Genomic DNA, 25,488 nt, shown 5'->3' with positions numbered 1-25,488 from the left:
GAAGTGTCTTCCATTTGAGGTTAGATAGCACCTGATATCAGTTTCTTCATATTCCTTCAAAAGCAGAACGAGGTTTTCATTTTTTACTTAGCTTTCGGTCTTGACCTTCAATAGACATACGCTGTCCTTTTTCTTGGTTGTATTTGTGTTCACGTTCATTTTCTATCCTTCTCTTTTATATAGGTAGCATCTCACAATAAGTACACTAGTGCTTCCAACCGTGCTTTCTCGTCGTGGAAAGGCTTGTGATTTCCAGAGTTGGACTGAGGTATCAATTAGGAATGAGGAGGGCAAGAGATAGATGGTGTGTTTTTGTGCTATTATGTGGAATATATTGTTGGAACGAAACCAGAGGATTTTTCAAAATAAAGAAAAACTGGTAGAGGAGATTATCAACATGTCCTTTAAGAGTTATAAGGAGTGGTTAGTTGCTGACCCCTTTTGTTGTTGATGGCAATCGCGGAGATGACAAAAGGGTTTTCATGGTTATTATGGTTGCTTCGGTTATTATCCTTGTTCATTTGTTTTTCCTTTGTTGTAGCCTCTTTGCTCCACTTCGTGTGTTAAGCTTCTCTTTCAAAAAAAAGATATAGTTATAAATATGAAGGTGCAAAAACCAAGCATGCCAAAACTTTTTATGACAAGAAGGTAATATTTTCTTATTTTGAACTATTTAACCCTTATATTTGTTTTCATATTCATTATTTTCTGATATATTTTATTTTTGCCTCGACAATTCTTTAGCTGTCGTTCTATTCTGTTGTCTCTCTCAGTGTGGATGTTATTTTTGGACCGACTTACATTTTACTTGGGTAAATATACCCTTGGGAGTTATGAAATTATTAAATAGATTTGTGCTTAGTAACTAAACTCGTGAGCTTTAAATTAAATTTATTATATTTGGAAAAGAATTTGATATGTAGTAATATCCCGTTAGTAATTTCATTGTTATTTTAGAATGATCTTATATTAACTTGAAGATTACTATTTTTTCATTCTATAGATTTGTTACTAGGAAATTTGAGAAAAATGCAGATAAGCCAAAAGAAACGATGTGGCTACATATTTCACAGATCAAGGATTTCAGAAATTTGATTTTTGGACGGTCAATATTATTTTATCTTTAGATGTGTTTCTTTCAATGTTTTTATTGTAAAGTGGGTAAAGTCATGATTGTTTTTGACTATCCTTTATATTTTCCCTTATCAATTTTATCACTATATATGAAAGAATGGAATAAATTATGAAAATGCTCTGCTTTGCATTTTGACCTAGATGTAAAGCTCACTCACCCGGGCATGCACTTTTTCCCTAGTGATTCTCAATTTGCAAATCCAAACAGGTTGTTTCTTTACTTGTGCTGAAATTCATTTTGAAGTCCAAATTCAAGCCTTCTCTAAATTGAGCCCTTTGAATTGATTTTTATATTTTGGACATTCAGGAGGCTTTAAACAGCATATAATTATCTTTGCTGACGGATTACTAGTTTAGGCAAGGGTTCTGATCTGTATTTCATTTGGTGTGTGCAAGCTGGTTTTCTTCAGTTTCACAAGTGCTTGGATTCAGGCATAATTTTAAGTTCAAGAGTGAAAGTAATTCTTTTTCCCCATTAAACAGGTGAAAACTGAGATCAAGCTAGAGAAGAGAAGGAAGGTTTTGACCAGAGAATGGAAGAACTGATGCAGCACAGAAATTGCTGATCAGAATGTGTTGGAGAAGGGTCTTGAGAAGAGGATAGAAGAGCTCTATGTTAGGTAACACAGGTAACTTTCACAATTTCCTGTTTTAGTATTTATATATTGCACTACTAATATGCTTTAAATTTAACCGATTTGTTCTGAGCTTCTGATTGTATGCTTCTGTTTTTGTCTGTTTATGGATCAAATGCACTAAAAAAAAGACGGTCATAACCGCAGTCCCTTCCTTGAAGATCTTATGAAGTTAAATGTATATGTTGTTCCTTATTTTTGCCATATGAATCAATCTATCTTTTTATTCTCCCCTTCTCATAGGTAAATTTTTGGTGTTGATTTTGAAAATCTTTCTTGATATTTGACTTTCATGGTGAGCAATTTTTCCATTGAAATTTTTAGTGCCTATTTTTCGTCAGACTCATTTTTTTCCATTCCTTGCATTCATGATAAATTAAAATAGGTGAATATCATTTTATTTATCTTGATTTTCTATGTTAATGCTAGGGTAAATAAAGCTTGGTTAAAATTTCTGCTTTCAAGACGTCCGTTTGAATGGGATTATCATACTATTGACTATTGAGCATGACCTATTGCTATCTTGGAAGACAAAAAACTATTGAGGTGGGTCCTTTCTTTTTCTCTTTTAGTTAGTACCTTATGAGTTGAAGAAGTTAATCCCTTAAATGCAACGGAATTCCTCGAACAATGCAATAATTATGCAGGGTTGAGAAGCAAATATGGTTGAGGTCCTTAAGGAGCCTCTCTCTGTCTCCAAGGAAAAGCAGGTTGAATAATATAATATAAAAGTTTAATATATGATCAAAGCTTAATTTTAATACATTAATAATTATATTATTCTTTCGTTTGAATTATTAATTTATTATCATATTATGATACAAATAATAATAAGTCTTAAAAATAATTGGTTTTAATTATTTAATAATATATGCAAATTAAATTTATTTTAATAAAATGTAATGTTGTTATATATATATATATATATATATATATATATATATATATATATATATATATATATAACATTTTAATGTAATCTAGAATTTATATGAAATGAAGGGTGAAAAAGAACAACTTATTGGCTCAAGAATTTCTTTAATTTTTAGTCATTAATTATAGCGAACTCGGCCTATTTTTACGTAGCCAGTTCTAAGCTTGAAAAAACGAGGAGTTGTTGAGTGTGCACGTAAAACATTGAAATACATAGCCATGATGCAATGACGTTCTTAAAATTATGTTGGGTTGTGTTAGATTTACGACAATCAACCAACATCTCAAAGCATAAACACAATGTAATAAGTAATAATGGTCTTGATTCTTGTACCCAATCCTATTTGGTGGAACAAGACTTTGTTAGATAAGTATTAGTCACTATTTATCGCGGGTGGAGAAAATGACAAGAAGAGGAGACAGAGGTGCAATATAAATATGGACCAGAAAGTCTACGGGTGAAAGAAAGGGTATTTGCGAAGGTTCGAGGAAAAAAAGGTTAGTCAAATAGAAATTGAGAAAGAAAATATGAGTCAAACAAATTTGCGTCACCCTTTGACAAGTGTAAAGTGGCGCTTCTACTTATTATTACGTTATGCTGACACTGCTACACTACCCTTGCTAGTTGTACGTCCCGCACTCCCGCGTCGGAAAAAAAAAAAAAAGAGCAATACAGTATCTCTTCCAAAAAACATCATTACATTCTCTCTCCGCGTTAAACCTTGATTTGAACTTTCCAACATTACATTACACATTACACATTCATTCATCATTGTACTACAACATCTCTATCTCTTTTTGTTTAGATTTTTGGGAAAAAATAAAAAATAAAAAAATACGTAGCCTTGTCTAGTCTGAATGTTTTTTCCGCCCAAAATCTCAAAGACAACTCTGCTTTGCTGCTTACAGTTCTACAAAACTGCAGTTGAATCTAACTCAGCCCAAGTGACTGTGACTTGGATTCCATTTCCATGGCTGACGTCAAGTGCTATGTTCCACCTAATCAACTTAGTAAGCGTTCTTTGACCCTCTTTTTGCGGATTATCTCTTGCATGCTTTCTTCATTGTAGTTGATTTCCAAAATAGATATGTGACTGCTAGAATCATAGCAATAGCATCATATTATAGGAACATTTCCCTATTTCCCTTAACAAGAACTCTGTGAGGCCTTTTTCTTCCAGTCCCAAAATATTAATTCTGATTATTACTCAGTGAAGAAAATTTTGCATGGTTTTGTAGCCAGCTTTCTCATCTCAGAATAAGGGTGGACAATGGTTTGTGTTGAATTTTGAAGTCTATAGTCTCTGCATGTTTGAACTTGGTTAGCTTAGCTTCAACTGCCATGTCTTAGTACTCAGAAGTTTTTTTTCCCTTTCTTATTTCTGTAGTTTGGTTGACTTGGTTCATAAGAAACCGGACTAGATAGTTATCTTGTTAGTGGTGAAAAGGGAATCAAGTTGCTTACAAATCTTGGTATGCGTAAATCGGGAGTGAATTGCAGTCTCTTGTTGTCCATGTTTGCTTCAATATATATTGACTAAAGAATTGAAGCTTTCATTTTCTATTTCATTTTCTTCTCTTCTCTCTTTTTTCCGTCCACTTCACTGACCTGGGTTAGGGAAGCAGTACTGTATCACTGTTATTAATTGCGTTTCTCTGAGTTATTTAAAGCAATCTGTATCAATATCTAATTGCTATTCTCTCATGGAAACAGATATTGAGCAAATTCTTATAGAAGCTCAGCATCGATGGCTGCGCCCAGCTGAAATTTGTGAAATTCTCAGTAATTATAAAATGTTCCAAATTGCTCCAGAGCCTGCACGTATGCCGCCAAGTATGATTCTCTTCGTCCCAAGTCAACAGTTGTCTTGAGTTCTTAACAACTTCCTTTTACTTGATTTGGACAAAAATGAATTTTAAATTCTTTTTTCTGTTACTTGTTTTTCTTCTTCTATTTGAAAGGGATAAGGGGAGTGAATTATTCATGGGCACTCTTGGTTCGCATTTTGATTTTCTATTTTAATTTCCAGTGTTCTCTATTTTCAAGATTTTGTTGCGGGAAAGAGAAAATAGGAAAAACAATAAAATCTTGTTTTCTATTTTCATTTCTTGGTTTCACTATTTCTTTCACAAAATCTTCAAAACAGAAACACTAAAAATGAAAACAAAAATGCAAACGCAAACTAAACACGTAATATTTTCTAGATTTAACATTTTATGAGGCGACTCGGGCCTGCACTATTGTCAAGCATCAGTGTGCTGTGTTTGATTTCAAGATGTTCCTCTGTCTAATTATATTTTTGCTTGACATTAGGTGGTTCACTTTTCCTGTTTGATCGGAAGGTGCTGAGATACTTTAGAAAAGATGGCCACAACTGGAGAAAGAAAAAGGATGGAAAAACAGTGAGGGAAGCTCATGAGAGACTTAAGGTAAATATATAGAAGCTAAGATCACCATCATAAGTTTTATTACAAGTTACAACTCACCTTTAGCAGGCACTGAAATGATAAATGAAGCTGTAAGATTTATTTATTGCCATTGAAAATGAGTTCTGCTCTAGGACGTGTATCAATAGCTTCTTTCTTTTTTATAAATTATTAATTTGAATGGGTTTCACGCTTTTAGGCTGGAAGTGTGGATGTGTTGCACTGCTATTATGCACACGGAGAAGAAAATGAAAATTTTCAAAGACGCACATACTGGATGCTTGATGAGTAAGATTTTTTTTTCTTAATGTTATTAAAAATCTCACTAGAGGTTCTCCTTTATATTTTTATCCAGGAAAATGAAAATTTTCAAATACGCACATACTGGTCCTTGTGTAGGTGTTTCTTCTTGGTTAATGGTGATTTCCTTTGCTTTACCTAGTGCCGATGAGAAAGATTCAGCAACAGTTGATCACATTCTTATGTTTAATTTAATTATATTCCAGAAATTGATTGTTTCTATTTCATGCATCCAACTGTGGATTGACCTCTTCTTGGTATCATCTTGCTCATTTATTGTATCTAAATATTGTTGTAGGGAACTCTCGCACATTGTTCTTGTCCATTATAGGGAAGTGAAGGTAACATGCTACAATTTTATCTGCTATTTTTTGGAAACTAGTTAGATGGTCAAGATAATCTTTAACAACCCCCCCCCCCTCCCTTTTGCTTAAAATAATCAGGCAACTAAGGCAAATTTTAGAGGTGCTGCCAAAGAAAATCAAGAATCTCTTCCTTATGCACAAATTGACAAACTACCAGGTTCCACGGAGAAGGAAATTTCTTTATCATGTAGTCTTCATCCACATAACTACCAGGTTCCATCACATACAATAGATACAACAAGCATGAAGAGCACTCAAGCAACAGAATATGAAGAAGCTGAGTCAGGTATTTCTTTTGTTTGTAACCTCATTTTGTTGATGATTTCAGATGTTTTACTTTCAAGAATAGAGAAACATAGTTGGGTTAATATTTATGCCTTAGCTCTTTAGTATTTTCTTGTGTTTGTATTTCGTATTTGTAAGTTGTAACTTGGTGTAGTGTTTACAGCATTGAATAGTTACGCAAGTTCAGAAGACTACTCCTTCCTTGAAACACAACACCCAGTTGTTGAGAAGATTCCTGATCCTTATTGCCTGCTGCAGTTCATAAGTAAATTTCTTCATTTTTATTTGCTTTACGTTTTTATCTTCCATATATCCACGCCTCTGTATTCATGCAGGTTCTTACCTAATATGTTGTACTAATTGCAATATTGAAACCATCACAGATGAACAAGAGAAGTTGTGTGGCACTCCTGGGATGAATCATATCATGCTCAGTCAAGCTGGCAAAATCAAAGACATTCATAATGTTAGATTGGCATATGAACCCCCACAGCACGTTGGCTTTTCAATGTGGGAAAATATCTTGGAAAATAATGGGAGAAGTCAATACATGCCTCTTCAATCCATACTCCCTGAAATCCAACCTGATAACATGGGAATCAATAGCAATGCCTCTCTATTGAGGTCAAATTCCACCACCAATATTACCAAAGTGAATGGGACAGAAAATATGGTACAAGTTGAAGGAAATTGGCAGGTAATGAATGAGTTATATGAATTTGATCCTCAAAGATCCTTGGAACAGTGTCTTATACATCAAGATAAACCAAAGGTTCTTATGATAGATGACCCTCAAGAAAAACTATTAGATGCAAAAGAGAAGATAGAAACCAATAGAAGCCTGGATGGAATAGATGATACAAATTTAACTCTAAAGAAGGCTCTGTTAGATGGATCCCTTGCAGAAGAGGGTCTGAAGAAGCTTGACAGTTTCAACCAATGGATGAGTAAAGAACTTGGAGATGTGGAAGAATCTAAAACTCCATCCACTTTTAGTGCTTATTGGGGTACAGTTGAAAGTGAAAACGATGTGGACAATGCAACTATTCCTTCCGAAGTGCACCTGGATACCTATGCACTGGATCCATCTATTTCCCATGATCAACTTTTTACCATTATTGACTTTTCCCCAAGCTGGGCATTTGAAGGCTCAGAAATTAAGGTGGATCTTTTGATATTCTGTACTTGCTCTCAGTTTTGATGTTATGTTCACTGGACTTTTTCCCAACTCATTCATATTACTTCTTCAGTTCTATAATTTTGATGATTTGTTTCTTCATTTGTTACAAACTTGTACAGATTCTCATTTATGGACAATTCTTGAGGAGTCTACAGGAAGCAGAACAATGTAAATGGTCTTGCATGTTCGGTGAGGTAGAAGTGCCAGCTAATATCATTGACAATGGTGTTCTTTCTTGTTATACTCCTCCACACAAAACTGGGAGGATTCCTTTCTATGTAACTTGTTCCAATAGGTTAGCATGTAGTGAAATACGAGAATTTGATTTCCGAGACATTTACACTCAAGAAGTCAACAATGCAGCTGAGCAGAGAGAGAGCATTTCTGATAATTTCAGTGTGCGATTTGAAGAGCTGCTGTACATTGGGCATACCTTACCTCAAAACTTAGATCCAATCTGCGTAAGTGAGAAATCTGAACTGAGAAGTAAAATAAGTGCTTTGCTGAGGAAGGAGGAGGATGATTGGGATAAGTTGCTGAAACTCACTCTAGAGAAAGATTTTTCTCCACAAAATGTACAGGAGCAGCTGCTTCAAAATCTTTTGAAAGATAAGTTACTTCGGTGGCTCCTTCAAAAAGTCATTGAAGATGGGAAAGGCCCTAATGTATTGGATGAGGGTGGCCAAGGAGTACTTCATCTTGCGGCTGCTCTTGGCTATGATTGGGCCTTACAACCCACAGTAATTGCTGGTGTAAATGTGAACTTCCGCGATGTAAATGGATGGACTGCTCTTCATTGGGCTGCATTCTGTGGCAGGTGAGAACTTTAGTGCTTGTAGAATGAAATGCATTTGATCAAAGTAGTATTTGAAGCTGATTATATCTGTCTACCATATTATAAGTTTATAACTCACATCATGACCCTTATATTTATCACTAATATTAATTGCAACTTTGTTGCTAGTATGTGAGAAATAGTTTGTTATAGGCTTGATGGATGAAATGTCTTCAATCAAGAAACTGATAAAAGTTCTGCTGGGAACTTTATTAAAAATTCCAACAGAATCTGGATAAACTAATTAGAGTACTTCAATGATTGGGCTTTCTTTACATACGTCTCAATTCTAATTTTCAGGGAGCTCACAGTTGCTTCCCTCATCTCTCTTGGCGCAGCACCTGGGGCGCTGACTGATCCAAGCCCAGAGCATCCTTCTGGTAGAACACCAGCTGACCTGGCTTCCGCAAACGGTCACAAAGGAATTGCAGGGTATCTTGCAGAATCTTCAATAAGCGTGCAACTATTATCTCTTGATATGAACAGGGACACGAGAGAAAGTTCTGGATCAAAAGTAGTATACAGGGTCCAACACAATACTACTGAAGTTAATGATGATCACCTATCATATGAACTGTCACTGAAAGATTCACTGGCAGCAGTGTGTAATGCCAGCCAGGCTGCTGCACGTATTCATGAAGTTTATAGAGTGCAATCTTTCCAAAGAAAACAACTGAAAGAATATGATGATAAATTTGGAATATCTGATGAAGATGCTCTTTCTCTTATAACTGTAAAACCACACAAGGTTGGACAACGCAATGAGCCTGTACATGCAGCTGCAATACGAATCCAGAACAAATTCCGCAGTTGGAAGGGCAGAAAAGAATTTTTGATGATTCGCCAAAGAATAGTTAAAATTCAGGTGTTCCAATGTTATAAATGGTCATACTGTTCACATTTATCTTTAATTTTTGTTCCTATTCTTCTTCCAGGAACGCTTCTAAGTGATATGATTCTAACTTCTCAGTTTCCATTATTTAGGCTCATGTAAGGGGGCACCAGGTTAGGAAGAACTGTGGAAAGATAATTTGGTCAGTTGGAATTTTAGAAAAAGTTATTTTGCGCTGGCGCCGAAAAGGTAGTGGTTTACGTGGATTTAAATTGGAAGATGTTCCCGAGGGAACTATGGTACAAGATACACAGTGCAAGGAGGATGAGTATGATTTCTTGAAAGAAGGCAGAAAGCAAACAGAGGAAAGGTTGCAGAAAGCCCTATCCAGGGTGAAGTCAATGGTTCAGTATCCAGAGGCAAGAGACCAATACCATAGGCTGTTGAATGTTGTAACTGAGACCCAAGAAAACCAGGTACTTTACCCCTTCTTTTACCCCTGCTTTGTAATTTTCATTCTGTTAAAAATATATCCAAACGTTCTCAAGCTCAACCTTGATTTCTTCGTGTAAGATTTATGAATTCAGAGTTGCATCAACTTGAGAGCATTATATCAGGCCTTGCACATGACTGTTTGTTCTGTTTGTGGAAGTAAAAAACATCTTGTGTATATGCCTTTTGCAGCTAAAACATCATAGGAGTTCAGAAGAGAGAAGAGAATTTGATAACCTCATTGATCTTGAAACTTTGCTGGACGAGGATACTTTCATGCTTACAGTCATTTAGAATTTAGCATATGTTCCATTGTTTTATGTAATAGAATGAGCATTGCACCTAGGAGTCTGGCATGTGTTGCCTTAGTTTTGATGTTTTTTTTTTCTTTTTTAATAATACTAATTGTTCCCTGCTTCCCTTGTACAGCAGATAATTGCTGAAATGCGATGTTATAGGTTCAAAGCGATGTAACTACTAAAAATACTCGACTTTAATCTAATACCTTGGTCATACATGTGTTATGGTAACGCAGAATGATACTTCTTTATTCCGCCCAACATTTCACAATAAAATCATTTAATTCCAGCGCCATTTGAAACATCATTGGAATGGATACTCAAGTAGTTAGTTTATGCGTCCGAAGACAATACTCTTATTAGTCCAAAGAATGCCCACCTATAACAAAACTAATAGTAATATATACACTGTATAACTGTAGTCTGAGTGCAAATTATTCAAACATAAGTTAGTTGCTAATGTTGGTGGACATTTGCAGCGATGAATACGCAATATCGGTGAAATTTCCACCCATATATTTTTACTGCTATTATTGTGAAAAAGAAAATGCAAAAAAAAAAAAGATAATGTTATCGTCGTCCACTGTACATGCCATCCACCTAAGTTTACATTTTCACAACCGTATATCCTCTGTCTGAAGGACGTAAAATCTCCTTCAAAGGGTTGAAAAATGAAGACGGTAGTAAAGAAAATAAATATATAAACCAGATGGGTTCCAAATGATTTAGTACCTAAAATTCATAGAACTCCTCCGTCTAACTCCGGTTACCCAGGCCAAGGCTTTCATAGAACAAAATGTACCCGTGGTCTGTATTACTGGAATATTCCTGTGCTGATCCAAAGAAAGTTTGCACAGCAGATTCGTCAATCATCTCAACATTTTCGTCATCGAAAAATAACCAGTGATTATGGCTTTTCACAAGGCTAACATAATGCCCATGGTTGGGGCCACTTCCCACATGTACAACCACCGCAAATAGAGAATACTCAATGTCTGCTTCATCAACGGTGTTACTCAATTTCAGCTCGAGGGGGAAGACAACTCTGTAAGATAGCTTCTTGTAGCGGCCCAGCTGTTCCATGTACTTAAACCGCTTCAAATGGATGACCAAGATGTGAGGTGGTTTCTTTATCTTCATCCTTTTCTGAGCCTCTTGCAAACTGGTATCATAAGAAAACTTGAGGTATAAAAACCAATGAAATTGTTGAGATAAAGCATATGATTCAAAACGATTGAGGCAATATAAAGCTTAAATTTGTGCCTGCTAGTGAAACTGTAAGGTAAATAAATATACCTGCAGCATTTGTCACAAAAAAATTTGTCTTCAGCATTCAACGTCTCAGTGGAACTGAAATTTTTCAAACAGCTTGTAATTGAACTATTTTGCTCAATATCAAGGCTCAAGTCAAGAAATGTTTCATCTCTGGCTGTCACTGTTTCACATTGCAAGCACCTTGTTTCATTTGTGAGTATTCCCTAATCAGAGCAAGTTACAATAATGAAAATCCATACAGAAAGAAGTATATAAGATATTTTATGTTCATTACAAGAGTAACCCCCTTCCCCTACCCACAAAAGAAGGATTAACAATCAAAATTTAAGGTGGCAAATGTTAAATTGGCAGAACAAGGTCACCTGGAAATTTTTGTGCACCCAAGTAACCAAAGGATCTTTCTTTGCACCATTAATTGTACCATTTGTGAGCCCGTTCGCAGCCTTCTCAGAAGGTGGGGACGTCTCTTGATCATTTTGTACAGTATGGGCTTCTTTCTCCAAAATGTCAACAAGTTCATTCAGCAAATAATTCAGGAATTCATGGGCGTCCTACCCAGAAGGGGAAAAAATAAGGAAATCCACAACAAAAAATTATGTTTCTAATGGAATTTCATTGAAGGAAGTTGATTCTTGAATCTTGACAGTTTGAACATACCTGGTGCATATAGCTGCGGAAGATTTCATTCTGTTTTTTCAACCTCTGCACAAATCGTTTAGGAGCAATGACACCAGTTTTCTTCTTCTGCGAACTTATCTACACCAAGAGAAATAAATATATGTTTTTAACATTTACAAATTGAAACCAAGAAAGATATAAAGAAGCATGCAATTTGTCTTGGATGGAGGCTCTTCTATTTCCTGTTTTTATTTACTAGTTATACGATATTTTATCTTCTATGCTTGTACTTGTTTATCTCTTATCTCTGATGAGTTTTCTTCTACCAAAATAAATAAATAAATGAATCAGCATATAAATAAAAAAAAAGTCTAGTAATATTGTTATTAAATAAAAGAAGTAAAACGGCTACAAATTCAAAGAACAAATATCATGGTTGAGTTTATCAAAGATGAAACAAGCTGGGGCATGATGCATGTGAAGCCCAGAATCGACCAAACTACAGGCTAATTACCTGTGAAAATAAGTCAGCTAAGCAAGTTAAAAGATTTTCTTCCAACTCCCCAATGCTTTTGTTATTTCCATAATACTCTAGTAATTGTTCACGAAATGGAACACAAAAGTATAGTGCCTGCAGTAAGTAGCAAAATGAAATGATAAGTTACTAGTCAAGAACCATGAAGATATTTACAAAACAAGAATAATCATACACATCTTCATATACCATCACTAAAGACGTTCATATTTTAGAAAAGGTAAATGCTTGTACAAAATGTAGTGTGGACCATACAAAGAAAACATTGAATAATAGTTTAGCCTTAAAATTTCAATAGACTATCAATCAATTTCAACAAAAAACTTATGAAAGATTATTAAGAGTCGCGGGTCGGAAGTAAGAATCGCACATCCCCAATTCTAATATCGATTCACAAATCAAACACGTCGAAGTTCAAGAAGCAAGTCAACAGCAGAACCAAAAAACACACATCTTCAGCAAACTTCCCATAGAATGAATAGACCAAAAGGAAAGGGAAAAAAAAAAGAATCATCGATGCTAAGGATTGAAAGCAGAACATAGAATTAAAGAACGAAATCCATGAATCAGTTGAGAAACCTGCAAAACACTGTTGCAGTAACAAGTATTGCCGAAATTCTCTAGGCCGAAGTAACGTTCTCCTTCGGGGAATTGGTCGCCGAGAGCCTTCTCGAGCTTAGAGCCCGCAGCACCCATGAGTGAGTGGATAGATTTCCGATGAGTCAGATTCGAATCCGATTCAATTCAGCGAGTCACAAGATGAAAGGTCACAATGACCGCTTTGGAAATCGTTAGGGTTTGGTGGTATTGGCGAGCGAAGTCTTAATAGTTTCTGTTGGCAGAAGCAAAGGGTTTTTGTTGTTCAACAGAGAGAACCGTGGATGACAATACTGACGGAAGTTTTGATGGAATGTTGACACAAAGAAAAGAAAGAACGGTTTTTATTTCGAACTCTCATTTTCCGTTGTTTTATTTATCTCTTTATTTTCTTTATCAAATTAAACGAATGCGCCACCACCGCACGAAAAAACAAAAAGTAATTTTGATACACTAACTAGTGTAATATAATCGTATATTATTTACGTAATAAATATAAAAAACATTTTTTTATTAATATAATATTATGTAATTAAATATATATATAAAATAATTTTATATTAATAGTATATTAAAATTAATCTAAACAATAATATAATTAATAAGAAGAATAAATAAAAATATATATAAATGTTTATATGAAGGATCTAATTATGTTTAAATCAATTTAATGAATTATTTGTACACATTAATTTTATGTTTTTACCATTTTGACATTAAGAGTGTATCTCGGGTAGTAAAATTGAACATTTATAACAATTTTTTTCACCTTAACTATTTTTGTTAGTGACGTAGTTTTTTGATGATACATTAGATATTTAATTTTAAAATTTAATTTTTAAATAAAAGAATTTACTTCTATTATTTCTCCTTACAACAATATAAATTAAAAAAAATTATGGAACTCTAACAGAAAAGGAAGATAGCTACATTGCAATAAAAGAAAAACTCTATCTCCTTTAGTTGTGCTAGCCGCTTTTGACAACTTATCTTTATTACTAAGGAACAACAACAAGAAGAAGTTTCGCTGCAACAATGGCAAGTATTTGTATGAGCTTAACGCAGTAATGCTGGAGTTTGGAACTGATTTAAATTCTGGGATTTTTTTTTATGTTCTTTATGGAAGTTATTTTGTTGCATTACGTTTTTTTATACTTTTTTTTTTCATTCTATGATTTGTGTTTTTCCTTTGCTACTTCTTGAAACTGCCATAGTTAAATAGGGACGTGAGTATTTCATATGGATCAATAAAATTAAAGAAGGTAGAAGAAATATGAGAGTTAAAAAAAAAAAGTGAAGAAAGTTATGAAAAGAATCATATAAAAAAAAAAAAGGAGAGTTCACTATTGATGCACCAAAATTTTTTTTTTGAAGAAATAGTATACCACAACTAATCAGATTAAGAAAGAATTGAAGTATATTAAGAAAATAATGATGGTTATTTGTCTAGGATTGAAAACTTGTATCTTGTTATTGTTTATGTTAATTGTTCAAAATTAAAATTTAGAGTGTAATTCATCTGTTAGGCTATGTTTATTGTGTAATTTTCATTGAATGAATGAAAATTTATTTCCTAATTTGTGTCAATTTTAAATAAGCTTAAAAAGGAATAATTGAATTATAAAATAATTAAATTTTAAAAATAATATCTAATTTGTCACCAAAAAGCGATATTACTAATGAAAATAGTGTTATGCTGGACAAAATCATTAGGTGTTTGCTACGGTACGACGATAAATTTATACGTATCAATACAATAAAAATATGGACAAATTAAAACACGACATGTGGATTATATTTTCCACGTCAATAATTATTATTATTTTTTTAAATACATATTATATCAATAATTTTATTAAATTATCCTTATACTTTAATAAAAATAAAATAAAAATAAATTTAATTTAATTTTTATAAAAAGACTTAAATATCCTTCTTTTAATATTGGACAAAAACAACCCTAACTCTTTAATTTAATCAGAATTTCAATTAACTTTAATTTTATAATTTTAAATTTAAATCAATTCAAAAATCAAAACCAAAATACATTTCATTATTAATATACACTACAAAATTATTTTGTTTATTATGAACCCTAAAATCCTAAATTCTCAACGCACTCCAATCCCACTCTCCTCTCCTCTCGGAAACTGAAAATTGAAAAGGGAACAAAGAACTCTAGCACCCCCAACCTCCCGCAGCCCCGCAGCCACCGCAACCCCCGCAACCACCGGAGGCCCCGCAGTCACCGCAACTCCCGCAGCCCCACTTCGTTGTCATCGCGGAACCCTCCTCCGCTGGGAAGCTCCGTCGCCAAGGTAATTAATTTGTCACCAATTCCAACATGCATGCTTACCGTTATATAATGTTATTGTTGGTTAATTGATGATTATATGATGAAGCAACTATAAGATGCGACAGCAAGAAAAGTGTGGGTTCTGAGTGCATTGCCATTGGGGTGCTTTACCAGGAGGTAGAACTGCAGCAGGAGGACCTTTAAGATTGTGTTCTGATATTGTCAATGGAGAAGCTCAATTATTCAATGGTCAATTAGCATCGACTGTTAGTTCTTTGCAAGCCACACTTTCTGGTTCTACCTTTTAATTCATTGATTTCTATGTTGCACTGCTCAAGATCATACAAAATCCTTTTAGTTCAGGTTATGTGGCTCTCATGTGCTATTTAATTTGGTGGCAATTGATAATCACCATATCATGTATGTTTTAAGTTAATTAATCATTTCAGGGTCTATAAATGTTGCAAACGGATGTTGTGGGACTGGACTGGTAAGGATTGCAGAGACATATAACTCAGCCCTTTCAATTCATTGATTTCTATGCTGGAATCAATTGAGTTGTTTATGCCATGATTCTGATTTTGAATTGTTTATACTGATTTTTCTTATTTGTTGATTTTGGTTGTTTATTTGTCTGATCTGAGTTGTTGAAGATATTGTGGTGCGGCGCTATGTTGAAATTTTTCTTTGTTTATTTTGATTTTTCTGATAGAGTTATTTATGCTGATGTTTCTTATTCTTATTTGTCATTTATGAGCATTTTGAGCCCGTGTAATTGAGGCCATGGCTTGTATCACAGAACAGGTTCTTTATAGATGCTTTTATTTTATTTATTCTAGTTCATAATCAATTTTCATACACTGGTTATTCATTATTTAATTTATTTTTCCTCACACATCTATGAATATGTTTTGAAGGACTACAAGATAGCTGAAAGAATAGAACAAGAAGGGAAAGGTTGTGTAATAGTTGTTAACAAGTGGGATACAATACCAAATAAGAACCAGCAGACTGCAACATACTATGAGCAAGATGTCAGAGAGAAGCTTCGAATACTTGACTGGGCTCCAATTGTTTATTCTACTGCAATAGCTGGCCATAGTATTGACAAGTATGTTTTAGGTGAAATATTATTGATAAATTTAGTCTGCATCATATACGAATCGTTCATTCTGTGACTTACTCCATCTTTTCCTTAAAAACAGGTTCACCCTTCTACGGAGTTCATCTTTATAAATAAATATCAGCTTGAAATTGACATTGTGAATGAGCCCAACTTTTTATATTTTGTTGAAATTTAGGGTTTGCTATATAGGAATGGTGGAAGTTACATCATCTCCATTGCATAACTTGTCTATACTAGACTAGTGCTACCAAAACGATTTCATAAATTATTTATAGGGCTTGAGTTATGCTAATGGAAATGGACTCAGCTATTTCAAGCAAATTCTCTATTTCAGTTACAGCCTTACAGGCTTTCTTCTCCCCCTTATTATAGAGTGTAATTAATGTTTTAGATCAATTATAATGGTGGATAGGTTTCTTGGAGGTAGACAATAATTTAGTGTCATATTTGTCATGATATTATGACTTACTCAGGATTGAAATCTTTTATTGGAGTTGATCCTCTGAGAGAATTGCTGATTCCATATTACTTTTTTGAACAAAGGATTATTGATGCTGCTAGTGAAGTTGAAAAGGAGAGATCAAGAAGACTTGGAACTTCTATACTAAATCAAGTAGTGCTGGAAGCAGTGGCTTTTAAGCCTCCTCCTAGGACACGAGCTGGTAAAAGAGGGCGTGTTTACTATTGTACACAGGTATGTTCATGTAATGATGCTTGTAATAGTTGCTATTGTATGCCTTTAGCTTAGATGTTTGTATGAATCCCTATTTGTTGTCCTGTTGCCTTTATTTTTAATGCCGAAGTATTGCCCTTTGCATTTGTTAAGATGTTAAAATGAATAATGTATTTTACTGGTGAAAACTTTTACCAATGAGAGCATGAATGATATGATTAATGCCAACTGGATCAATCATGAGGTGGGTTATTTCTGCTTGACATACTCACAAGTCATGCAATTTAATTACTTATTATCAAATACACTCTTGCTGGGTGTTGTTCCCTTGCAGGCTGCTATGTGGCTGGGGATTTCAAGTGTTTGGTTCATAGAACAAGTCAAGTGATTCTTGCATATCTGAAATAGTTTTAGTTGTTCTGTTCTTGGTTGGTTTTGTGTAGTGCAGTTCAAGCCTAAGGAAATTACTGCTATAATGAAATACAACTATTCATGTAATTCCAGTATTATATAATTCACATTCTACTATTCACTATTATATAATCAACTATTTAAATTAGGAAATTACTGCTATCATGAAATTACCTTGTTTTCAATTTGGCTCATTTTCTTTTGCAATTCTGAATTTGTGCACTATGTATAGGAAATGCTTGATTACAAGTAAAGCAAGTTGATTCTGTCTAGTTGGGGGCAAAACATGCATCTTTTTTACCCTCATCAAGAGCTTCTTTTGGGCATTTCATTAGGGGAAGGGGAGCAGTGACAAATCTGGAGTGAGTGCTATCTGGCAGCATCAAATTTGCACCAATAGGACTAACAAATATGCTCAATAATGGAGGTGTAATTCAAGAAGTGGAATATGTTGAGGGTGTTGCTATGCTCAAGGTTAAGGGTGATGGCCAATTTTCGGCTTACTCAAGTGAACCTCCAAAGAAGTTCCAAGTGAATGGTTCTGATGTGGATTTTGAGTGGCTTCCTAATGGCAAATTGATGGTTAACCTTTCTTGGATTCAAGAGGATCATGGTGTTTGTGATTTAGCAATTTTCTTCTAGTTTTTATTTTATAGGATTGTGGAGTGGAGTTTCTTATTTTGAAGTCCTAATTTTTCATTTTTAGTTTATGCTCAGTTTGGGTAAACAACTTAAATAAGCTCTTTTGGAAAAAGAGCTTAACGTATGAGAACTTTTATTAATAGCAGCTTATAAATTTTGTGTTTGAATTTTTAGTTATAAAAGTACTTATTTTAAAGTTGTAGCGTTTGGATAAATAACTCAAGAACTTGTTATAACTAACTATAAAAATAATAGTAAGCTATACAAAAACAAAATCACATGTGAAAAAAATAAAATTAAAACTGAGATTTCATATGACATACAATGTTAAATACAAATTTAATAATAAAAATAGAGTGGTAAAATGATAAGAAAAATAATTGGAAGAAATATATGAAGTAGGTGATTCACATGGAACATTGTTTTAAAATGGTGTTGGAAATACTTTTATCAGATGAATCATCACGTGAAAGGTTAGAAGCATCTTCACAGAGTCAAAAATAAAAGTAGATATTTTATTTTAAATTTTAAAGTCAATTTTCCTAGGGAGATGATAGAATCTGCAGAGCAAGATCTTCAGTTCCTCAACTTGTGTCACAGTGCAGTCTCCATGGATCAGGGAAATAATCAATTTTGCTCTCAGCATCAGACACTATAGCTGCTTTATCGAGGCACCTACATTGCATTTAAAACAAAAATCAATTAGAGTTATAGAAGGTGCTGAGCAGGAAAACCTGTTCTGAAGTTAATTGGCCTGTGAAAAATAAAAAGGGTAAAAAGGAAAAATTCTAAAGCAGCTTAGAACACTTGAGCCATTATCAATTGCATATCACTACGTCCCTACCAGATGAAATACCACACCGCCTCTTTTTAACTACTCTTTTTTCTTTCCTGTTCTTAGCTAATCCAAAATCTCATATCACTAACTGTCAGATGAAATACCACATTAGCATTTTGGCCTTTTTCATGTTCATTTATGATTTACTATTATAACTTTTTCTTATTGATTTTAGAAGATTCATGAAAAGAATAAAGCCAGAGATAATATGGTGAGAGAAGTAAGAACTTCTTTGAGTCCAAATGAGACAAAAATAGAACAAGTGGAACAATCTTTGGTGATTGCAGCTTCTCATGCTAGGAAAAGTAAAGTAATCCTAAAAAATGATAAGCTCCTTTTGCCTATGGCTATGAAAAAGGCAGACATACATACATATACAAACAGTACATAATGAAAATAAGACATAGCAAAGTGTAGCTATATTTCAATTATCTTATTTGCTTTTATTATGAAGATACACTAATGTAAGAGTAATTTCATTTTTTTCTTTGGATTGGTTGTAGTATATTGCATACAGGAACTAGCCAATATCAACACATTGCACTATTGGACACTAAGCCCTTTGGAAAGGTAAGCATCTTCTTTATACAAAAGAATTAAATCTACCTTTATGAAGAGAAAACTAAGTTTATGTGGCTGTTACAGGCATTGGTAATTGATGGGAAGTTTCAAAGTGCTGAGACAGATGAATTCATCTACCATGAATGTCTTGTTCATCCAACCCTCCTTCACCATCCTAAGTAACTCCCTCCTATATGCTCTTTAAGAATCTAATTTCATTCCCAATCCCATGTGATTTACCTAAAACTTTTATTCATTCAGCCCAAAGAATGTTTTTATTATGGGGGGAGGAGAGGGATCCACCGCAAGGGAATCGCTCAGGCATAATACCATTGACAAAGTTATAATGTGTGATATAGATGAGGTAAATTATATAACGGTAAGCATGCATGTTGGAATTGGTGACAAATTAATTACCTTGGCGACGGAGCTTCCCAGCGGAGGAGGGTTTCGCGATTACAACGAAGTGGGGCTGCGGGAGCTGCGGTCACTGCGGGGCCTCCAGTGGCTCCGGGGGTTGCGGTGGCTGCGGGGCTGCGGGAGACTGGGGGTGCTAGAGTTCTTTGTTCCCTTTTCAATTTTCAGTTTCCGAGAGGAGAGGAGAGTGGGATTGGAGTACGTTGGAAATTTAGGATTTTAGGGTTCATGATAAACAAAATAATTTTGTAGTGTATATGAATAATGAAATGTATTTTGATTTTGATTTTTGAATTGATTTAAATTTAAAATTATAAAACTAAAGTTAATTGAAATTATGATTAAATTAAAGAGTTAGGGTTGTTTTTGTCCAATACTAAAAGAACGATATTTAAGTCTTTTTGTAAAAATTAAATTAAATTTATTTTTATTTTTATTTTTATTAAAGTATAAGGGTAATTTAGTAAAATCATTGATATAATATGTATTTAAAAAAATAATAATAATTATTGAGATGGAAAACATAATTCACATGTGATGTTTTAATTTGTCCATATTTTTATTGTACTGGTACGTATAAATTTATCGTCGTACCGTAGCAAACACCAAATCATTATATATGTGCAGTTTTATTAACGAAGACACATTTTTATTATGAAAGTGATGAATGTGATTATTGAAAGATAGAATTTACGTATTCACATGAATACATGATGCATTAAATGATTCAAACATAATTATATTTTTTGTGTGAAAATTTTCATATATACTTTTATCTATTATTCATTTCTTCCTAATTAGTAAGAGAAATGCTAAATGATAGTAAATTTTAACTATCAATAAAATTTATTATTTTTTACCATTAATAAGAGAAATGCTAGATGATCAATAAAATTTATTATTTTTAATTATCAATCTAATTTTTTTAGTATACAAATCTAATATATATTTTTAATTCATATTTTTAAAAATTAATAATTAATTAATAACCAAAAATAATAAATTTTATTGACCTTCTAAAATTTTTCAATTAGTAATTCAATTTTAATTTCTTAACTACATGATTTGTAAGACATTTATTATGGAGTTTTTGAGTTAGTATTTATATATATATATATATATATATATATATATATATATATATATAATTATTTAATTTAACAATACAAAGATAGAAAATTGTTAAGTGCACTAGTTAAGCAAGTTTATGTAAAAATGTTTTTTTATTACAAAAATGTTGCCGGTACATGAATAATTTTTTAACAATTTCATTATACATATACATTGTATAGTAAATATTAATTTGATATTAGTATTTTGTAATAATTAATATATTTTATTAATTTAAAATATTTAGTGTATGAATTAATAGTAATTTTTTTGTCCTAAAGAATGAGGGCCTGGGTTTGTTAGCCGGTAGGCCAGGAAAATAAAAAGAAAAGGATGGGGAGAGTCTTATCTGTAATCTGTTTCAGAAGATAACACAAAATGCTGAGCCTCAACCTGTCTACTGCTTCCGCTTCTTCTTCAACCCTTCCCTTTCTTCCGAAGCCATTATTCGCAAAATCATCCTTCAATGGCATCCAGCTCCGTCCCCGCAGCACCTGCTCGGTTCCACTCTCTTGCTCCGGGACGCGCACTGCAGCTGCATCGGTGGTCATGATGGCCAAGAGAGAGGAGGAGATGAAGGAGATTCGCCAGAAAACCACCGACCAAATCAACGAAGAGGTCGTCGAACTTAAAGGCGAGCTTCTCATGCTTCGCCTTCAGCAATCTGCCCGCAACGAGTTCAAGTCCAGCGAGTTCCGTCGCATGCGCAAAAGGGTACTCTTTATTCCTCACTCTTTCATTCAGTTGTAGAAATTAGGGTTAGATATCTTGAGAATTCTTCAATTTGGCTTCAGTTGACAATGTAGTTTAGAATTGCTACTGTGCTGGGACCATACCAAGCATTTCGTTTACATAAATTATAAGAAACCTTTGCTTACAGATTCACACAGAATCTTTAATTGCATACTTTCTTTACTTTAGGCCTTTGACGAGAGAGCTCAGTTAGGTACACAGTATGACGAGCAGTTAACCCAATCAAGGGTGTGTGACCTGTGGCCAGTTTTTGGTAATTCAGGAACAGCCCTCCTATGCTGCTAGATCAATTGACCCTCAATGCCTCGGGCTGCTCTCGGCAGCCGGCACCAGGACTGCGAATAATTAGACAGGGCAAGGGTCTCGCCGATAGGGGTTCCCCTAGTAAACTTTTGGTGCTTGAGCAAAGAGGACTATATCTCTTAAATTGGATGATACTTCAACTTCATTTCATTTACATAGCTGGCATAGAGACCTGACCAGCACACCATGACCATCAGAATATTATTCTAGGTTTAAATCTAGGCTGTGAACTGAAATTCCTGAGAAATATATAGGTACTACTAACTACTTATGTGTATAAGTTCAATGTGATCCTTCTGTGTCGTATGCAAATTTTCTTGGTAAAGCTTGATGCACAGCAGTTTATCGTTTCCGAAACTAGTGCCAATGTCTTTAGCAGCTTCCGCTCTATGTGATTTGCGGTTGAGGTAGCATGGTGATTGGTGACGGGGTGTGTCTGTTTTCTGTCTACAGTTTGTTGTTTCTCTTTCTTTCTCTTTTCTACTTCTCTATTTTCAGGTGACAAGTATACTTTCAAGTTTAAAATCCAAAATAGAATTCAATTGTCAAACTACTTTCTACTTCCTTATTTTAAAGTATTGATCTTCAGTTATCCAACTGAGATTGTGTGGCCAAACTGGAACTCAATCTGTCATTCTGTTAAAAGGAGGTCATTAGGTTTTGTTGAAGAGACAGTCACAACTCGCATGGATTTAGGATGCCCCGGTTCCATGTGGAGAGCAGAGCATGATATGCAGAAGGGCTTGAAAAGTAAAATTGTCTCCATATTTATTTGTCAAACAATTCCCTTCCCCTTTAAGACCCTTACTCGTAAATGCACCCTTAATATTTGCATGAATGCTATGGTTGCATGTTCCTATCCTTGTATGTTATTTTTGGATGCATGATGTTGTGATGATTTAATATGAATGCAGATTGCTCGCATGCTTACTGTGAAGAGGGAAAGGGAGATTGAGGAGGGTATCAATAAGAGGTTGTCCAGAAAGTTCGATAGACAATGGAAGAAAAGCATTGTTGTAAAACCGCCGCCATCTTTAATTAAGCTTCGGGAGCAAGAAGCAGCTGAAGAAGCTGCTGCAGCTGAAAAGGCCGCATCATCATCATAATATATCCTCCTTGGTTTGGAGCGAATGTTTTTGTAATATCATATTGTTGGTATCCTGCCTTGTATTTATTTTTGGAAGTAAAAGAAGACATCATGATGAAAAATCATGATTCACATTTCACAACATTAGTCTTCATATTGAATTATCAATCAATTCAATATACACGAGTTTAATTGCCCAGCATTAAAAGTTGTGTGAGAGTTTTATATTATCATCTAATTAAACGTGTATTTGGAAAATTTTAATATAACGAAAACTATTAATATTTGTTTATTAATGATTAAACGTGTATTTGAATCAATATGGGTTGGTCTAGCTTATTAATTCGATTAAGCAAGTATTAGGAGGTTGAATTTTGTTTTGTACATATAACAATTTAGGAAAAGTATACGTTACCAAGAGAGAGTCCGCCAACTATTACCAACACGTGATAAATTAGAATTAAACCATGATTAACTTAGATGTGGCTTTATTTAGTAGATGGGCTTCATGTCCAGCCCAACTCAAGTTGGCAGATTTTGGCAGATAAAAAGTTGGTAACGTAGCACTACTGAATCGGTTCCGCTACGTTACCAACAACATATCTGCCAACTTCTGCCAACTCTTATTTATAATTGTGTTTTATGGAAGTGTGTTCGTGGATGTGTCTAATAAAAATATCTTTTTTATAACTGTGTTTAATAGAAGTGTCTTTATAGATATATTTTATGGATGTGTCTCTTTATATATGTATTTAAAATATATTAATTATTAGACATATCTACGAACACACTTTCATGAAACACAAATATAAATAAGAGTTGGCAGAAGTTGGCAGATAATATATTGGTACCCTATACTTTTCCTTAAAATAAATATTGAGAGGATCCATTCCCTATTTAATTGATGTGATGCCATTTCAGTAACGGGGAGTGCAGAGGGGTAAACCGTAAAGGATGGAAGAAAGCAAAGAAGAAGCAGAGGCAGCGCTGCAGAAGAAGTACTCGTCAATGGTGGAACGGCTCAACAAACGCCACCAATCCCGTTCAGACAATAACAACGAATCGGAATCATCTTCATCCCCTGCCTTCGAGTCCACGTCATCCTTCTTCACCCGATTCTCCAACCTCAAATCCTCCATCGAATCCCAACTCACTCACTCCCATTCCCTCTCCTCTTCCGACCCATCGCAGCTCAAACCCCATTTCGAGCAAATCTCAGCATCAATCTCCCATTTGGAGAAGCTTGTTGCAGAAAACTCCTACTTCCTTCCCTCCTACGACGTTCGATCCTCCCTCAAAACCATCGCCGATTTGAAACACACCCTAGAAACCCTCATCTCCCAGCTTCTCCCTAAGAAGAAGTTCTCCTTCAAGAACAAGGCTGCCACCAACAAAGACACTACCAACAACAACAACAACAACAACAACAACAACAATACTGTTACTCCACAAGAACCCAAGCAGCCCCTACCTCTCAATCGCGACTCCCCGGGGTTCAGGAACAAATCCGGCGAGCTTTTGGTGGGTGATTTTAGGGGATCGGAGGTTGGCGAATTCACGGTGTCTGATCTCGATTCCTGCGAGGTTAGGATAATTGGTTGTGTGAGGACGCTCTTCGTTCACAGGTTGAAGAATTCTAGGGTTTACGTTGGGCCCGTGATGGGTTCAGTCCTCATCGAGGACGTTGAAGGCTGCATTTTTGCCATGGCGTCACATCAGATTCGGATCCACGCTGCAACAAGGAGCGATTTTTACCTGAGAGTTAGGAGCAGGCCCATAATCGAGGACAGCAATGGGGTGAGGTTTGCGCCGTACTGCTTACGCTACGAAGGGATCGAAGAGGATCTTCGTGGTGCTGGTCTTGATGCAGAAACCGGGAATTGGGGGAATGTGGACGATTTCAAGTGGTTGAGGGCGGTGCAGTCTCCAAATTGGTCGATTTTGCCGGAAAATGTTAGGGTTGGAATCGTTGATTTCAATTCGGAAAATGGGAAGGAGGAGGAAATTTGAGTAGGTTTGTTGTTGTAGGATGCTCCAAGTGTTCAAGATTTTTTATTTGTCTTGTGGGGACTTTGTGCAATTGGTGATTTTGGCGATGCTAGTGTCTCTGACTGCTGAGTTTTTCACTTTACTGTTAGCTATTGTTTGATTTAAAAGAAAAGCTTAGACATGATATGATATAACTATTGCTTAATCGTTTCGCACATAATTCTTGTGTGTATGGTCATTTACTCATTTTGTGTTTTATTCCTAACTCTAAAAAGACGGAAGAAGCTAGATATCTGCCCTTGTTAGCTCAAAGAATGTTTTTATCAGCTGCTGCAGAATGATCATATGTTGCGAGTATTTTCCTGTGATTTTAGGGTCGGTATGTTGCATGCACATTTTGTACTTTTGGGGATAAATTGAACCAACTCCAAACTTGACGTGCAATTCTCCCCATTCCCCAAGAATAATTAAGGTTCAGAGGATCATTTTCTCAACTTCACTGCATGATGCATTAGTATTACGGATAAAATGAATAACAAG

At 34.7% G+C, this 25,488-nt stretch overlaps 5 protein-coding genes and 2 long non-coding RNA genes across 16 annotated transcripts; 5 read left to right on the top strand and 2 right to left on the bottom strand.

The window, feature by feature from the left end:
- Nucleotides 1-1,245: 1,245 nt before the first annotated feature.
- Nucleotides 1,246-9,933, top strand: LOC112792208 (calmodulin-binding transcription activator 3). Of its 8 annotated transcripts, none has more exons than XM_072213261.1 (17): nucleotides 1,246-1,342; nucleotides 1,442-1,519; nucleotides 1,618-1,763; nucleotides 2,199-2,315; nucleotides 2,417-2,479; nucleotides 3,612-3,713; nucleotides 4,417-4,536; nucleotides 5,017-5,132; nucleotides 5,329-5,417; nucleotides 5,728-5,770; nucleotides 5,873-6,080; nucleotides 6,243-6,344; nucleotides 6,463-7,241; nucleotides 7,379-8,076; nucleotides 8,395-8,959; nucleotides 9,079-9,402; nucleotides 9,611-9,933. In XM_072213261.1, exons 6-17 carry the CDS (start codon nucleotides 3,674-3,676, stop codon nucleotides 9,710-9,712), a joined length of 3,186 nt encoding a protein of 1,061 aa, XP_072069362.1. In that variant the 5' UTR covers nucleotides 1,246-1,342; nucleotides 1,442-1,519; nucleotides 1,618-1,763; nucleotides 2,199-2,315; nucleotides 2,417-2,479; nucleotides 3,612-3,673; the 3' UTR covers nucleotides 9,713-9,933. The 8 variants fall into 8 exon arrangements, with proteins under 8 accessions (XP_072069362.1, XP_025691142.1, XP_072069358.1 ...); XM_072213257.1 differs by having other exon boundaries at nucleotides 1,252-1,342; nucleotides 1,442-1,491; nucleotides 1,618-1,754; nucleotides 6,234-6,344; XM_025835357.3 differs by lacking the exon at nucleotides 2,417-2,479.
- A 268-nt stretch (nucleotides 9,934-10,201) lies between these two features.
- LOC112792209 (ubiquitin carboxyl-terminal hydrolase 4) lies at nucleotides 10,202-13,116 on the bottom strand. Of its 2 annotated transcripts, none has more exons than XM_025835360.3 (6): nucleotides 12,725-13,116; nucleotides 12,125-12,241; nucleotides 11,650-11,748; nucleotides 11,355-11,543; nucleotides 11,014-11,195; nucleotides 10,202-10,879 (listed from the first exon to the last, which is right to left on the bottom strand). In XM_025835360.3, the coding sequence occupies exons 1-6, from the start codon at nucleotides 12,839-12,841 to the stop codon at nucleotides 10,474-10,476; spliced, it is 1,110 nt and encodes a 369-aa protein (XP_025691145.1). In that variant the 5' UTR covers nucleotides 12,842-13,116; the 3' UTR covers nucleotides 10,202-10,473. The 2 variants fall into 2 exon arrangements, with proteins under 2 accessions (XP_025691145.1, XP_025691146.1); XM_025835361.3 differs by having other exon boundaries at nucleotides 11,355-11,489; nucleotides 12,725-13,108.
- LOC112783581 (uncharacterized) lies at nucleotides 12,918-18,086 on the top strand. The gene is made up of 6 exons (XM_025826586.3): nucleotides 12,918-12,935; nucleotides 14,925-15,060; nucleotides 15,213-15,304; nucleotides 15,956-16,149; nucleotides 16,708-16,858; nucleotides 17,584-18,086. Exons 1-6 carry the CDS (start codon nucleotides 12,918-12,920, stop codon nucleotides 17,668-17,670), a joined length of 678 nt encoding a protein of 225 aa, XP_025682371.1. The 3' UTR covers nucleotides 17,671-18,086.
- Nucleotides 18,087-18,170: 84 nt separating this feature from the next.
- Nucleotides 18,171-19,997, bottom strand: LOC112792207 (uncharacterized). Its single transcript, XR_003197365.3, has 2 exons — nucleotides 19,707-19,997; nucleotides 18,171-18,565 (listed from the first exon to the last, which is right to left on the bottom strand). It is a non-coding gene; the product is annotated as an uncharacterized lncRNA (long non-coding RNA).
- LOC140178081 (uncharacterized) lies at nucleotides 19,112-19,710 on the top strand. Its single transcript, XR_011870264.1, has 3 exons — nucleotides 19,112-19,298; nucleotides 19,374-19,468; nucleotides 19,551-19,710. It is a non-coding gene; the product is annotated as an uncharacterized lncRNA (long non-coding RNA).
- Nucleotides 19,998-21,088: 1,091 nt separating the features above from the next.
- On the top strand, nucleotides 21,089-23,167 carry LOC112792205 (large ribosomal subunit protein uL29c). 2 transcript variants are annotated; one of them, XM_025835350.3, is made up of 2 exons: nucleotides 21,089-21,530; nucleotides 22,787-23,167. In XM_025835350.3, the coding sequence occupies exons 1-2, from the start codon at nucleotides 21,195-21,197 to the stop codon at nucleotides 22,976-22,978; spliced, it is 528 nt and encodes a 175-aa protein (XP_025691135.1). In that variant the 5' UTR covers nucleotides 21,089-21,194; the 3' UTR covers nucleotides 22,979-23,167. The 2 variants fall into 2 exon arrangements, with proteins under 2 accessions (XP_025691135.1, XP_025691137.1); XM_025835352.3 differs by having other exon boundaries at nucleotides 21,101-21,530; nucleotides 21,738-23,167.
- A 51-nt stretch (nucleotides 23,168-23,218) lies between these two features.
- LOC112792204 (tubulin-folding cofactor C) lies at nucleotides 23,219-25,168 on the top strand. The gene has a single exon (XM_025835349.3). The coding sequence runs from the start codon at nucleotides 23,914-23,916 to the stop codon at nucleotides 24,967-24,969; it is 1,056 nt and encodes a 351-aa protein (XP_025691134.1). The 5' UTR covers nucleotides 23,219-23,913; the 3' UTR covers nucleotides 24,970-25,168.
- The last annotated feature ends 320 nt before the right edge of the window (nucleotides 25,169-25,488 follow it).

Source organism: Arachis hypogaea, chromosome 13 (genome assembly GCF_003086295.3).
Source record: "Arachis hypogaea cultivar Tifrunner chromosome 13, arahy.Tifrunner.gnm2.J5K5, whole genome shotgun sequence".
Classification (NCBI taxonomy): domain Eukaryota; kingdom Viridiplantae; phylum Streptophyta; class Magnoliopsida; order Fabales; family Fabaceae; genus Arachis; species Arachis hypogaea.
This window is presented reverse-complemented; position numbering and strand designations above follow the sequence as displayed.